Here is a 15141-nt window from a genome sequence, read left to right on the forward strand (position 1 = left end):
GTATTTGAGTTTGATATATTATAAAATAAACAAATAAAATTTAAATTAAGCTATGATTGATTAATTATATTTATTTTTTAAAAACATTTTAATTATAATATATATGAAAATATAGGAATATATAAAATTTAAATAATATTTAGATTAAATTGTGACTTCAATATAAGTTTAAAACGTTTAGTGATTAAAATATAATTTATAAAATTTACGTGACTATTAATTTAGTTTACCCCAAAATATCATAATTCAACGAAGAATCATAATGAATGCCCACGACCAACAGTCCCTGATAAATTCATCAACCTAAATTATGTTTTCTTTTAAATCTTTGTATTAAATCTTGCCTTCATTTATGGAGCTCAACTTCTGACATTTCCCGAACTCCCATTTCCCTCCCTTCCCAATATCACCTTGTCTTTGCTGGTTTGCTTCTCTCTCTTATTCAAAAAACCTGTTTTTGAATTGTTCTTGGAGCAGTAATAGTGTTTGCAAAGTCAAAGAAAACTAGCAAAAAGAAGTTTTGTACTTCTGCAAAACAACTGTGCTTTGAAAAGGAATGGAGCTGTTTATGCTCCACACAGAGACACAACCACTTCACTTTCTTTGTTTTTTGTTTTGTTGGCTTTGAAAAGCTTGCAAAGTCTCACAAGGTAAGCTCCAATTCTGCTCCTCGGACACCCCATGCTTCATAATGCTAAAAAAAATGTTTTCTCACTGTACATTTTGTTGGTTTCTTACAGATAATTTATTGGGATTTTCTGGTTATCACGAGAGCCTCGACTGAGTCTGCTCAGCGGTTGTTATTGTTGGCGGTATTGGCTTTAATGGGTTTTTTTTGTTTGTAGAATTTGAAAACCAATTATGATACGGTGCTGGTAATTTAAGTGATCAACGGCTTGGAGTTGGTTAAAAAGTGGTGGCTTTTGATTTTACTTCTTTAAAATTTTGGCCCTTTTTTTTCCGGCTCAAATGGCTTTGGGTTTCTTTGGTAACTTACTAATTCTATCACTCTTCTTCAAGCTTTTCACTTGTCAATTACCCAATACAGATTGGTATTATGTCTCTGATTTCTTGAAGAAAATGGGGTTGAACTCTTCCTTGTCTTACAATTTCTCTGGTTCTGTTTGTTCATGGAAAGGGGTGCATTGTGATGCCAAGAAGGAGAGTGTCATTGGGTTAAAAGCTTCAAGTTTAGGCCTGTCTGGTTTGATACCTGATACCACCATTGGAAAGCTAACAAAGCTTCAGTCTTTGGATCTTAGCAATAACAGAATCACTGCTTTGCCTTCAGATTTATGGGGTTTAGGCACACTGAAAAGTCTTAATCTCTCTTATAATCACATTTCAGGGTCTCTTCCTAATAATATTGGCAACTTTGGTCTACTTCAAGTCATTGATCTTTCTGGCAATAATTTCTATGGGGAAATCCCAACAGCTATAAGCTCCTTACTTAGTTTGCAGGTTCTTAACCTTGCTGGAAATGGATTTGAATGGAGCATTCCAAAAGGGATTCTGAATTGTAAGTCTGTGGTTTCACTTGACCTATCCTCAAATAGGCTAAATGGTTCATTGCCTGATGGTTTTGGTGCAGCACTTCCTAAGCTCAAAACTTTAAACCTTGCCGGCAACGAGATTCGTGGCCAGGACACCGATTTTAAAGAAATGGTCTCTCTTACAAGCCTTAACATTTCCAGGAACTTGTTTAAGGGTTCAATTATGGGGTTTTTTCAAGGGCAGCTGCAGGTGATTGACCTGAGCAGGAACCAGTTTCAAGGTCATATTTCTCATGTACAATTCAACTCTACTTACAAGTGGTCTCGTTTGGTTTATCTAGACTTGTCTGAGAACCAGCTTAGTGGAGAAATTTTACGAAATTTTAGTCATGCTCAGAGCCTTAGACATCTTAATCTAGCGAATAATAGATTCGGTATGCAGAAATTCCCTAGAATCGAAATGCTTTTGGGGTTAGAGTATCTCAATTTGTCTAAAACCGGCCTCATCGGTCACATTCCTGGTAGAATTTCACAACTGAGCCATTTACACACACTCGATGTTTCATCCAACCATCTTACAGGCCAAATTCCTTCATTGGCTAACAAAAGCCTCAAAGTTCTTGATGTTTCACACAATAATTTGACCGGAGCATTTCCCCTCTCTCTCTTGGAGAAACTCCCATCAATGAAGAGATACAACTTCTCTTACAACAACTTAACCCTTTGTGCTTCGAGGTTCTCCCCCGAGACCTTCAAAACAGTCTTTTATGGCTCATCGAACAGCTGTCCCATTGCTGCACATCCTTTCCTTTTCAAAAGAAGAGCTGATGGTCATAAGGGTTTGAAGCTTGCCTTAGCTTTAACCCTCTCTCTGGTCTGCTTACTTGCTGTGTTGCTAATCCTAGCCTTTGGTTGTAGACGGAAATCCAGTACTTGGGTTGTTAAGCAGCCCTCATATAAAGAGGAGCAACATATTTCAGGTCCGTTTTCCTTCCAAACCGACTCCACAACCTGGGTGGCTGATGTTAAACAAGCAACGTCGGTTTCGGTTGTGATATTTGAGAAGCCACTCCTGAACATCACATTCGCAGACCTCTTGTCTGCAACTTCGAATTTTGATCGAGGCACTTTACTAGCAGAAGGAAAATTTGGGCCTGTTTATCGAGGATTTCTGCCTGGTGGAATCCATGTAGCTGTTAAAGTTTTGGTTCATGGATCAACATTGATGGACCAAGAAGCTGCAAGGGAGCTCGAGTATCTTGGTCGAATCAAGCATCCCAATCTTGTTCCATTAACCGGATATTGCTTGGCTGGGGATCAGAGGATTGCTATTTATGATTACATGGAGAATGGAAACTTGCAGAATTTGTTACATGACTTGCCGCTCGGTGTTCAGGTAACAGAAGACTGGAGCCATGAAACATGGGAGGAAGACAACAATGGGATACAAAATGTTGGCTCTCAAGGGTTATTAACAACCTGGTCATTTAGACACAAAATAGCCCTTGGCACTGCACGAGCACTGGCTTTTCTCCATCATGGCTGCTCACCACCAATAATTCATAGAGATGTCAAAGCTAGTAGTGTTTATCTCGACTTAAACTTGGAGCCTAGATTATCTGATTTTGGATTGGCCAAGATTTTTGGAACCGAACTAGAGGATGAAATTGCCCGAGGGTCACCTGGATATGTACCACCAGAATTCTCTCAGCCTGTGTATCAAGCCTCCACCCCAAAGTCCGATGTATTTTGCTTCGGTGTCGTTTTGTTCGAACTAATCACAGGAAAAAAGCCAGTCGGAGACGATTATCCGGAGGAGCAAGAAACAAATTTAGTGAGCTGGGTTAGAGGATTGGTGAGAAAGAGTCGAGGATCAAAAGCAATTGATCCTAAAATTCGTGATACAGGACCGGACCACCAAATGGAAGAGGCCCTCAAGATCGGATATCTCTGCACAGCCAATGATCCCACCAAGCGACCAAGCATGCAACAAGTTGTTGGCCTTCTCAAGGATATTGAACCAAGAACTTCTCAATGAAAATTTGAAAACAATGACTAGCATTTTTTTTTCCTACCATGGGAGAGCATGTAGAGTAACTGTTAAATTATGTCTTGGAATCTCATAATCTTTGTCATCATAGTTACTATACACAAGTTTGAACCTTGAAAGTTGCAGATAGAATTGTCTTTTTATAGAAAAATTAGCACTCATTTTTCCTTTAATCTTCATACAAACAACTAAATCAATCTGGAACTTGTTTATTAATTGCTTTACTGACAATTTTGCATATGCCTTGTATGAAAAGTAAACCCCTTTGCAGTTATTTTAGTCTCGTTGTGGATATGGAGGTAGTTGGGAGCACCGCAAGAGTAATAATAGTTACTCTGGACCACTGATTCACCATTAATGGAAGAAAAATACTTCTGCAACATGAACAAGAAAAACAAAATGTGAGTTGTGCATGTCAAAATTGAAGAAAGGGGGTCCATATCATAATACTTCCTCAATTAGAGAGATCTATTGCTCAAAACTCAGGCTTGGGATACATTGTTACACGTTGCAGATGGAGAGATAAAAAAATTATTTAGACAAGTAACTCTGAAACTGACTATGATTCAAAATCTCAAATTGAGAGTTTCCTACCATGGTAGATAATGTCATACTAATAAATGATTTTCAAAAAAGGACTAGCTTAATGGGGTAGGTTTGTCAAGCTTCTTTTTGTGAGCATGTGGAGGATGGACAAGGAAAACACTACTCTATGTCTCTCTTATTAACCTATAAGGAAGATTTCAACTAGTATAGACCATAAAAGAATTGAGTTGAAGATCATATCAATTTTTCCAACCTAATGTATCATTTTATACTAGTTTATTAAATGGCTGGTTAGATATATTTGTTAGAGTTTGTGACCCGAATTCTGTTCCCGTTGTACGGATCTCATCGTACATATAATACACACAAGACTATATTTATTTTATAGATTTCTTCCTTATCAAGTAATTAACCCTTTAAAACCTCAGAATCTGTGTGATCTTATAGCCGCAAGTCCTCGTAATTTTGACAATTATAATGAATTTCTCTCTACTCTTTTTTTTCCTTTTAAGATTTTTCACGAAAATTGTGGTGTTCTTATTTTCGATCTTGTTTATTTTAGTCGTAGTTATCTTCAAGATTATCGTAACCATGTTTGTGTGCATATATAATATATTGGGTCAAATGAACTATTAATTCTCAGTTCAACCGTCAATCTGGTTCAATTTTTTTAATCAATGACGAAGTGCTTGAAAAAGAGAAGACACTATAGCTCAGAAAAGGCCGCATTGTTATAATTTCATCAAGTATTCACCTAAAGTGGACATATCAAGTTTCTGTTAAGCATCATGGGATGCTGTAGGATTAGGAAAAGCTGTCTCTGGATTGCATGCTAGAATTTCCATGCCCACTTGGACTTCCAGCATCATAAGACAATGGTACATGATCATTTAGACATGTAGGATAGATGTTTCTGATTCCAAACTTTATGCATCACTCGGTGAGTGAAATGATTGTTAAATAAGTTCATCATGGCATGTTTAAAGGGTTGTGCTTGTTACCGGAACTTGCCTTCTGAAACATCAATTTTAAAGCTAGCAACTACATCTTCAGACAATTCGATCAGAGTCTGATAGATTTTCAACCATTGACCGCAGTGACGGATTCAAAAATTTAAAAATAGAGGTCCAAAATTTTAATATTCATATTTTAAAAAAGAATGGGTATGCAGATTTCCTTATTTTTCCTCTTCTCCTTAATACACAACTAAATTTAACAACTTTTCTAAAATAACAGGTATGCACTTGCTCCCCTATGGGGTTTAGTGTATCCCTCCCTGATCAACTGTCATTCACCTTTTAGAAGAAGGTCAAATTCTGAAACGGTAAAAAATAGGTATTTTCAGCTGCCCTTTGACCTTTGGCAAATCCATGAATCATACAAATTACAATGGTGTTGGCATTTAAAGAAGTGGTCCAGGGAAGTGCTGAGGGGATTAAAGACAAATGAATGCTGGCTTTCAATTTTCATGGCTATAGTTCAATAAGGTCAGATGAAGGTACAAATTACAATATCTCTGTTGGCTTCATTTTCATGTGCCACATTAGTTTTTCTTGAATCGTGAAAAATACAGCACTGGAATTCAAAAAGTGGTAAAATCAGAGCTTTTTCAAAGTTTGCCTGGCCCTTTAAAACTACTGGCAATGTTTTTGAATGTTATTATCTTGGTCTTCCACAGGCAAGACTTACTCAAAATATTTCATTTATAGCAGCAATTAACCCAATAGTTGTTCCTCAATTTGCTCTTGAAACACAGAATTATAAGCCATTAAAAATTGAAGGGTTGAGCTTTCTACCCTTTGAGAAAGCATCTATAGACCATAGAATTACATACAGTTTCCTAAAGAAGAGTTTTCATTGGACTTTTTGCCACATTCCGACAATCAATAGACTTGGCGATTCCTCTTCTGCTAAAAATGGATGATTGTCTCTTCTGCTTTACCATGGTTAGGAGAAATGAGGCCTTCTCCTTTTCATAGTCCTAAGAAATGAGAATAAAGCAGCCATCGAGTGAGCTCTGCAAGTCTTTATCTAGGTGAAACAACGAGAGACAAATAGGAAACATGGGAGAGGAATTGGTCGAGTTCCGATCAGTTTGGGTCAAAGCCAGATGCTGGAGGTCCAAATACATACCTCAACAAGCTGGTACCATCCACGAGAATGGCTATATCGTCTCAAGGTCCGTCCTTGACCTTACGTTTTGGTTCCGTTGATCATTGATGGTTATCTTTTAACAATTTGACATTGGTCGTAGAAACTGAATACATATACTGTTTTAAGCTTGTAGCTTTTTACACTGAAAAGAACTTCACTATCCATTCATGTGTGGAAAAAAAATCGCTTTTCAGAATTTTCAATATATATACGTGGAGGCATATTCAGATAAGAATGCAAGGCTATAACTCTTCAACGTCAAAGATCCTTCAAATACATGGAAAAACGTTTAAAAGTCTGAATATCACCTGTTTTAAATACTTATCCACATGTAATACACACTTGAGTTCGAATATGAGTCTTACCATAGCAATCTAATACACATGGCATAACTTCTCTTACACCATTCGAATCCAAATGGGGCATCGGTTTGATGGTTCTTTTTTACTGTAAGTGTCGGATACGAGTACGAGGCAACATAATCCTCAACAGGAATATGGCTAGGATAACTTACTCCCAGTGGAAGTGCCATAGATGTAGGAGGCAAATCCCCAGAATGTTATGACCAAAGACAGGATCTTGAAGCCACTCATTGGGTCATTCATGAAAATTACTGCAGCAATAGCTGTGATTGGTACCTTACTGCATTAAGCACCCCGGCCATCACAGTGGAAGCGAAGAGGAGTATAGCAGTGGCTCCCAATACACCCAATTGGAAAGTAATAACACCCCAAATGATAACCATATTGTAGACACCCGATTTTGTCCGGGTCTTAAAAAATATATTATTATTATTAATTTACATATTACATTTTGCAGGGCCCAATCGAAGCCCAACAACCATCACCTAACCCAGAACCGACCCAATTACAAGCCCAGAATATAAATACCCAACCCGGTTCAGACCCAGTATCAGGCCCAACAACACTCAACCCGACTTAAAGGGGACCCAAACCGGCCCAACAAGAGAACCCAACCCTAAACCCTTTAGGGTTTCATCTCATCAACTCAGCCACCGCAGCCAGCAACCTTTCAGATCCCAGCCGACGCGTGCACTTCAGCGGTCGCCTTCCCAATCGCATGAGCCGTCACCGATTGTCTCCCGAGCCACCGTCGTCAACAAAGTTGGTCGAAAAGTGAACTGAATCAAGGGAAGTCAACAAAAAAATCAATCAGTCCACCAAATCCAACCTAAATCTGAAAAACCCATTAAAATAACACCAACAAATCCCGATAAATCTAGAAATTTGTCCCCTACCCATAGATCTAATGATCTCACCCGAAAAGAACCCATTAAGTCATACATGCAATAACCATTTTGGGGGAGATCATTAAAAAAAAACCAAAAAAAAGAAAAACACAAAATAAAAACGAAAGAGCCTAACCTTTTTGGTTGACTGTGATCGATGTTCCCATCAGAGTCAAGGGTAAATCCCACCGAAGGTAATGTTTTTGTTTTTTTTGTTTAGGGGGAGATTTGTAACATCCTCAATACCGGGTTAGTGACCAAAGTGTGAAATTTTAAAAACCTTTAGTGACCAGATTGGATAAATTGAAAAGATGAAGGAATTAATTGAAATATTTTATAAATGATGATTTAACAAATGAAGGAGAATGAAAGGGGCAAAAAGGTCATTGAACAAATGAAAGAATAAAATATTATTTTGGGTTATTTTATAACCCATACGGATCATGTTTTGGGAAACAAATGTTTCCAGATATTTCTCATCTTCTTATTCTTCTCCAATGTGAATTACCCAAGCCAAGGTAAGTTGGATTTCTTTTTGTTAATCCTTAAAATTTAAGAATGGTTTTGGTTAAGGAAGACATAGGAAATATGATGGAGATGAAAAAGGTCATAGAAACTCAAAGATTTGTAAGTTATGAAGGATTAAAGATAAGAAGTGGATAAGTGAAATTTTAAATAAAGATGTATAAATGAATTTAGAATAAAGATGTATAAATGAATTTAGAAGTTAAATTTGACTTGTCATAGGTGTGAATAAGAAGTTATAAGTGTTAAATCAAAGTTTGGATTACATGGAAAATTTAGTAAGATTCTTAGTTTTAAGAATCTGAATGATATATGGGAGATAATAAAGTGTTGGAATGATAAAAGTTAGTTAAAATGGTTGTAGTTGAGTTTAGTGGTATGAAAGGAGCTTAGTATGAGGAAATTCAATGAAGAGTTGATGAATTTTCGGGTGAAAAAGTATGTTTTAGGCAGAGTGTATCGATACCCTATGTATGTGTACCGATACCCTCTTGAACGAAAAATCACAGAATGCAATAGGGTACCGATACCTTAAGGAGTGTATCGATACCCCCTAAAGGAAAAATTGAATATTGATTCATTAAATTCATTTAAGCTATTAGAATCAAATTACAAGGTTTATGCATCTGATAATCATCTTGAAAATTATATTTATGTAGATACATAGCCTAAACGAGTTCCAGAACAAGTGACAAGTAAGATCGATCGAGGAAAAAGAAAAAAGATATAGGTGAGTGCATATGCATAGCATGATTATAGAAATATATTCAGTTCTAGACTTGTGATAAGTCTAGATTTAATATTTTGATATATGATTCATTTCATATTATGATACATGATATGAGTTCATACCATATGCATTTTGCGACATGAATATGAAGGAAAAGTTATATGATCTATGTGATAAAGTTATGGAAATGATATCTCTATGAGATACACTATGTGAATTATGAAAGCCCATGTTATGTAGATGAGAATTATAGGTATAGTTGGCATGCCAAGAGTAGAGGGTCTGCGTGGTCCTTCAGGACAATTCTACGAGGTCATTCGGGACATATATGTATTCTTTGGAACATGTATGAGCTCTTTTGAGACACCTACTTGATCCTTGGTATATGTATATGATTATTAAGGAATTTCTATGTGGTCCTTAGGGACAATCTTATATGGCACTACGGTGCATTTCTATGCGGTCCTTCGGGACAAATTCTACGTACCCCTAGTGGGAATTTATACGAGCTGTGGTGACAACATAGTGCACAACCTCACAGTACTCACATACCTTAGGTTCTCAATATTGTATCATGAGCTAGTGAACTTATTAATACGAATTCATGATGGTAACTTGATCCGCTTATGGGTAAGATACATGATTATGTGACTTGTATGGATTAAATATACGATTTCATGATATTGCATTTCATTATGACATTTTCATTATATTTTATTGTCATTATTATCATGCCTCACTAAGTTGATGACTTAGTGTGTGAGTGTTTCACACGTAGGATTCATGAAGGTAGACAAGCAACGTTAGGTAGCTGGAACAACATTACTCCTACAACTATAAGATCAGAAGCAACTTAAATAGTATGTTATTTTGTTATGTAAATCAGTGTTGGCATGTAATCAAACGTATAAGTCGTGTATGCTCTGATTGAGTTTTATAATATTTTAAACGTATTTATGTAAATAGTAAAGTATAGTGATGAAAGTTTAAATTTTATGAGTTTTATATAAGTGAACCAAAATTTGTTGTAGCAAGGGTATCAGTACACTGTAGCAGGGTATCGATAACCCTATTGCAGGGTATCGATACCTCTGTAGCATTCTGGAAATTTTTAGCATTCGGTACTGTTACTATTCAGTATTGTTCATACAATATAGTACTATTCATAAAAATATTTTTCTTTAAATTTGTTATAACGAGCATAATTCAAGAGTATATTATCGTATTTTATTAAAATATGTCCAAATATTCTATGATTTTATTAAGAATAATGCTTTAAAAGTCAATGTGACATCTCGGACTCGTATCTGGGTCGGGTACGGGTTGGGGTGTTACATTTAATGATATCAGAGCTACAGTTTAGTTGATTCTCGGCATAAACCATAGTCTAGAGTGTCTTATAATGTACACATGCCAACAAAATAGTGAAAACTTCTGATATGGTATAGTAATGGGTATGTTATTTTGCTAATAGAATGATATGGTTGTGTTTTATTAGATGTCCAGACATGATAGTTCTCAAAGTGAAGCGGGAGATGATCGGCCCGCTAAGAGTAGTAATTTACCTGCCCTGGCTAGGCTAGGTGAAGAACAGACACCTTCTGGAGTGCCTGTAAGTGATCAAGATATATTCTTCAAGATGTTAGATACTGTCCTGACGTGTTTCCAACCTCCTGCTACTTCAACTCCGAGAATGAATGTTGCAAAGGAGTTGAAGGGTTTAAGAGCTCCAGAGTTTAGAGGTGAAGCCGAAGAAGGACCTGTTACCGCGGACCTTTGTGTTAATGATGTAAAGATTATGTTAGATGGACTCCACTGTTCTGATGTGGAGAAGTTGGATTGAACTTTGTCTTTGCTACGGCGACAAGCAAGGATATGGAAGACAAATATTACCATGAGAATGTCAGGTGATCAATTGACTTGGTCCTTATTCTTAGAGGAGTTTAAACACAAGTATATTGGAGATCAATTCATAAAGCAAATGAAGCAGGAGTTTATGAACTTGAAGCAGATGAATCGCTCGGTATACGAATATGAGTGTGTGTTTAATAAGCTGAATCAGTTTGCAGCTGAGCTTATTCATGCAGAGAAAGACACTTATGAATGGTTTGTGGAGGGCTTGCTCTCTAGATTGAAAGAGATGCTGATAGTAATGAACTTTTTCTCATTCCAGGAGGTGATTAATCGCGCTAAAGCTCTTGAGAGAGCTCAGAATGAGAGATTTGGGGACTCAAGAGTTCAGACATCTAAGAGGACTGACGCTTTTTCAATCCCATCACCACCTAAAAGAGGAATAGATTCAAGATTCTGACCTCAAGCTAGGTCTGAATCTGTTGCATCCTCTACTAGAGGAGCAAGTCAGATGAGAGCTCGACAGACGCAATCAGTGGGATCCGGTGCTGGGAGAGCCACTCAAGGTCAAGCGAGACAATGTCAGCATTATGGGAAGAATCATTTTGGGACATGTCAAATGGCTTCCGGAGTCTATTTCCGATGCGGAGATGCCGAACATTTTATCTGGGATTGTCTGTTAATGGTAGAAGGACGAGGATGAGTAAGAGGTAGAAGGAGGAATCAATCTGAATCCTCTACACAACCTGAAATTCGCTCAACTTCTTGGGTATACAATTTAAAGACAAATGAAGACCGTGATGATCCCGAAGTTATAACAGGTAGTTTCCAGTTGTATGATAAATTAATATTGGTGTTGATTGATCCGGGTTCCAATTATTCTTATATTACCAGTAAATTAGTAAAGGAATTGAGAATTCCATTAGAAGCTACGAGTAATGAGGTGATAGTAACTAATCCTTTAGGGTACAGTGATCGGGTAAATAAGGTCTGTAAGGGATGTCCCATAAGGATTCAGGGAATTGAATTTCTTGCTAATCTAATGGAACTACCATTTGATGAGTTCGAAGTAATTCTAGGAATAGATTGGATGTTTCGTTATTATGGAAATATTGATTGTAGATTGAAAAAGGTAACCCTGAGAAGTCCAGAAGGAATTGAGGTGAATGTGATCAGTGAAAGAACTAATCCTTTAGCAAATGTAATATCAACGATGTCCGCAAAGAAGTTGATGCTAAGGATGTTAGGGTTTTCTTGCATACGTAGTCGATATAAGAGTTAAAGAGAAAGGGTTAAATGAGATTATGATAGTCAGAGAATTTCCTGATATTTTCCCTGCAGAGTTGCCAGGATTACCTCTAGATAGAGAGGTAAAATTTCAAATTGAAGTAATGTCGGGAACAACTCCTATTGCAATGACACCTTATTGTATGGCTCCGAAAGAATTGCAAGAATTAAAGAATCAATTGCAAGAGTTGTTAAAGAAATGATTCATTTGACCAAGTGTGTCACCGTGGAGAGCTCTAGTGTTATTTGTTAAGAAGAAAGATGGTTTGATGCATCTTTCCATTGACTGTCGATAGCTCAATAAAGTGACAATCAAGAACAAGTATCCCCTTCCTCGAATCGATGATTTGTTTGACCAATTAAAAGGAGCTTTGGTATTCTCAAAAATTGACTTATGTTCTGGTTATCATCAATTGAAGATTCAGGAGAAATATATTCCAAAGACAACGTTTAGAACAAGGTATGGTCACTATGAGTTCATCGTAATGCCATTTGGAGTAACAAATGCACCTGCTGCTTTTATGGACCTCATGAATAGGATTTTTCAGCCCTATTTGGACCAGTTAGTTGTTGTCTTTATTGATGACATACTAGTGTACTCGAAATCACATGAAGAGCATAGCGTACATCTGAGGATAGTATTGTAAATTCTCAGGGATAAGAAGCTTTACGCTAAATTGTCCAAATGTGAATTTTTTCTAAATGAAGTAATTTTCTTGGGGCATGTGATTTCTACGGATGGGATTAGGGTAGACTCTCAAAAGTTAAAAGCTACAATGGACTGGAAAGTTCCAAAGAATGTGTCTAAAGTTTGAAGTTTCCTTGGACATTTCGGTTATTATTGAACATTTGTTAAGAATTATTTGATGATGGTGTTACTGTTAACAAAGCTGATTAGAAAGAACGTTCCATTTATATGGACTTCGGAGTGCCAAGAAAGTTTTGAAGCTTTAAAGAAAATTTTAACAGAAGCTCCTGTATTGGTTCAACCTGAATCTGGCAAGAATTTTGTGGTGTACACTAACGCGTCCCGTAATGGGTTGGGATGTGTATTAATGCAAGAGAGGAAAGTGGTAGCGTATGAATCGAGGCATTTAAAACCTCATGAAAAGAATTATCCAACTCATGACTTGGAAATGGCTGCTGTAGTGTTCGCTCTCAAGATTTGGCGTCACTATCTCTACGGAGAATGTTGTTACTTGTATATAGATCATAAGAGCTTGAAATATTTGATGACTCAAAAAGAGCTTAATTTGAGGCAAAGGAGATGGGTTGAGTTTTTAAGAGATTATGATGTAATAATTGACTACTATCCTGGAAAAGGCTAACGTGGTAGCAGATGCTTTAAGTAGAAAGACGTTTGTAGCCTTACGAGCTATGAATGCAAGATTATCTTTAACTGGAGAGAGTGGTCTATGTGCAGAGCTAAAGCTTAAACCAACGTGGTTGGATCGAATTGGAGAATTACAAAGTAAAGATGAAATTTGTTTGAAAAGAATAGAGCAAGTAAAGAATAAAGAGATTAAGGATTTTGAGGTTAAGTCGGATGGAAATTTGTATTATAAAGAAAGAATTGTGATATCAGACGATGAGGAATTGAAGAAAGATTTATTGACAGAGGCTCATTGTAGTCCGTTGACAATGCACCCAGGTGGAACCAAGATGTATATGGATTTGAAGGATCGGTATTGGTGGCCAGGGTTGAAACGAAACATTACCGAATTTGTGTCTAAGTGTTTGGTATGTCAAAAAGTTAAAGATGAGCATCAAGTTCCATCGGTATTGTTACAACCGCTTTCCATTCCACAATGGAAGTGGGAAAATGTGACGATGGATTTTGTTTCGGGGTAACCCTTGATTCCAAACAAAAGAGATTCAATTTGGGTAATTGTTGATAGATTGACTAAGTTAACGCATTTCCTTCCTGTTAGAACATATTTCTCTATGGAAAAATACGTAGAGTTGTACATTAGAGAAATTATTAGATTACATGGAGTGTCTGTTTCAATAGTTTCTGATCGAGACCCTCGATTTACTTCAAGATTCTGGAAATCCCTACATGGAGCATTGGGAACTCGCCTAAACTTTAGTATGGTCTTTCATCCTCAGACTGATGGACAATCGGAGATGACTATTCAAATCTTGGAAGATATGTTGAGAGCATGTGTAATAGAGTTCAAAGGGTTGCGGGAGAAATGTTTATCACCGGCAGAGTTCGCTTATAACAATAGTTACCAGTCAAATATTAAGATGGCACCCTATGAGGCTTTATATGGAAGAAAATGTCTTATGCCATGAAACTGGTATGAACTCAAAGATTGAAGCGTTCTTGGTCCGGATTTGATTCAAGACGTGGAAGAGAAAGTTCGGGAAATTCAATATAATCTCAAAGTGGCATTTGATCGACAAAAGTCATATTCTGATCTTAAAAGAAAAGAGATTGAATTTTAAGTTGGAGATAAAGTTTTCCTTCAAGTATCTCCTTGGAAGAAAGTATTACGATTTGGTCGGAAAGGAAAGTTGAGTCCTAGATTAATTAGACCTTATGAGATTGTAAAGAGAGTAGGATGTCCACGAATTGTGAGTATTATATATGGATACGAAAATATGTTCAAGTATACACAATCGAACAAGTAATACAGTGATGAGTGAGTATCGTATCCATAGGGATTGGAGAGATCTTGAGTAAAGTTTATGCACTATTCTAAAGTAACTAAGTATAGTTAATGATATTTACAAATGAGAATGCTATGGCAAAATGAAATAGATGTAGGTGGGAATGGAATGATGGTATAATGTAATGTGGAAACAAATGGAGATGTTGTGGCAAAATGGATAAAAATGTCTTGGCAAAAGTAAATTGAGTGTAGTGAAATCAATTGAAAATCTAAAGACAAAACAAAATGTAAATACTAGATTTGATTTTCAGGACTTTAAACTCCTCACACGACAATCTACTATGAGAATGAGTGATAGGAGTCACTTAGGAAAATCTAAGTCTACTTCTCAGAATGATCTTACTTCTATGCCTTATCTCCCCGACAGAGTCTACTAGGGTGCCCTATACCATCTCTAGTAAGGGACTCGATAGATTGAAGATGCCTTGGCAAAACCGGTTGGCGTAAACCCCTGCAGTGATCCTATTGGCCCAGATAATAGGATATGTCTCGACAATACCTTTTTACGACAGCATTAACATCTAACCTATCGCTTATGCACATCTTATTTTAGTCGAATTAAATCTTAGCCTTATCTC

The 15141-nt window shown here is 36.8% G+C and overlaps 1 protein-coding gene across 1 annotated transcript; it reads left to right on the plus strand.

The window, feature by feature from the left end:
• Positions 1–894: 894 nt before the first annotated feature.
• LOC120147933 (probable LRR receptor-like serine/threonine-protein kinase At2g24230) lies at positions 895–3531 on the plus strand. Its single transcript, XM_039161162.1, has one exon. The coding sequence runs from the start codon at positions 970–972 to the stop codon at positions 3529–3531; it is 2562 nt and encodes an 853-aa protein (XP_039017093.1). The 5' UTR covers positions 895–969.
• Positions 3532–15141: the final 11610 nt, after the last annotated feature.

This window comes from Hibiscus syriacus, unplaced genomic scaffold (genome assembly GCF_006381635.1).
Source record: "Hibiscus syriacus cultivar Baekdansim isolate YM2019G1 unplaced genomic scaffold, ASM638163v2 tig00110945_pilon, whole genome shotgun sequence".
Taxonomy (NCBI): domain Eukaryota; kingdom Viridiplantae; phylum Streptophyta; class Magnoliopsida; order Malvales; family Malvaceae; genus Hibiscus; species Hibiscus syriacus.

Excerpts from the sequence above, each read along its gene's own strand:
- LOC120147933 (XM_039161162.1), top strand. The coding sequence starts at position 970 with ATGGCTTTGGGTTTCTTTGGTAACTTACTAATTCTATCACTCTTCTTC.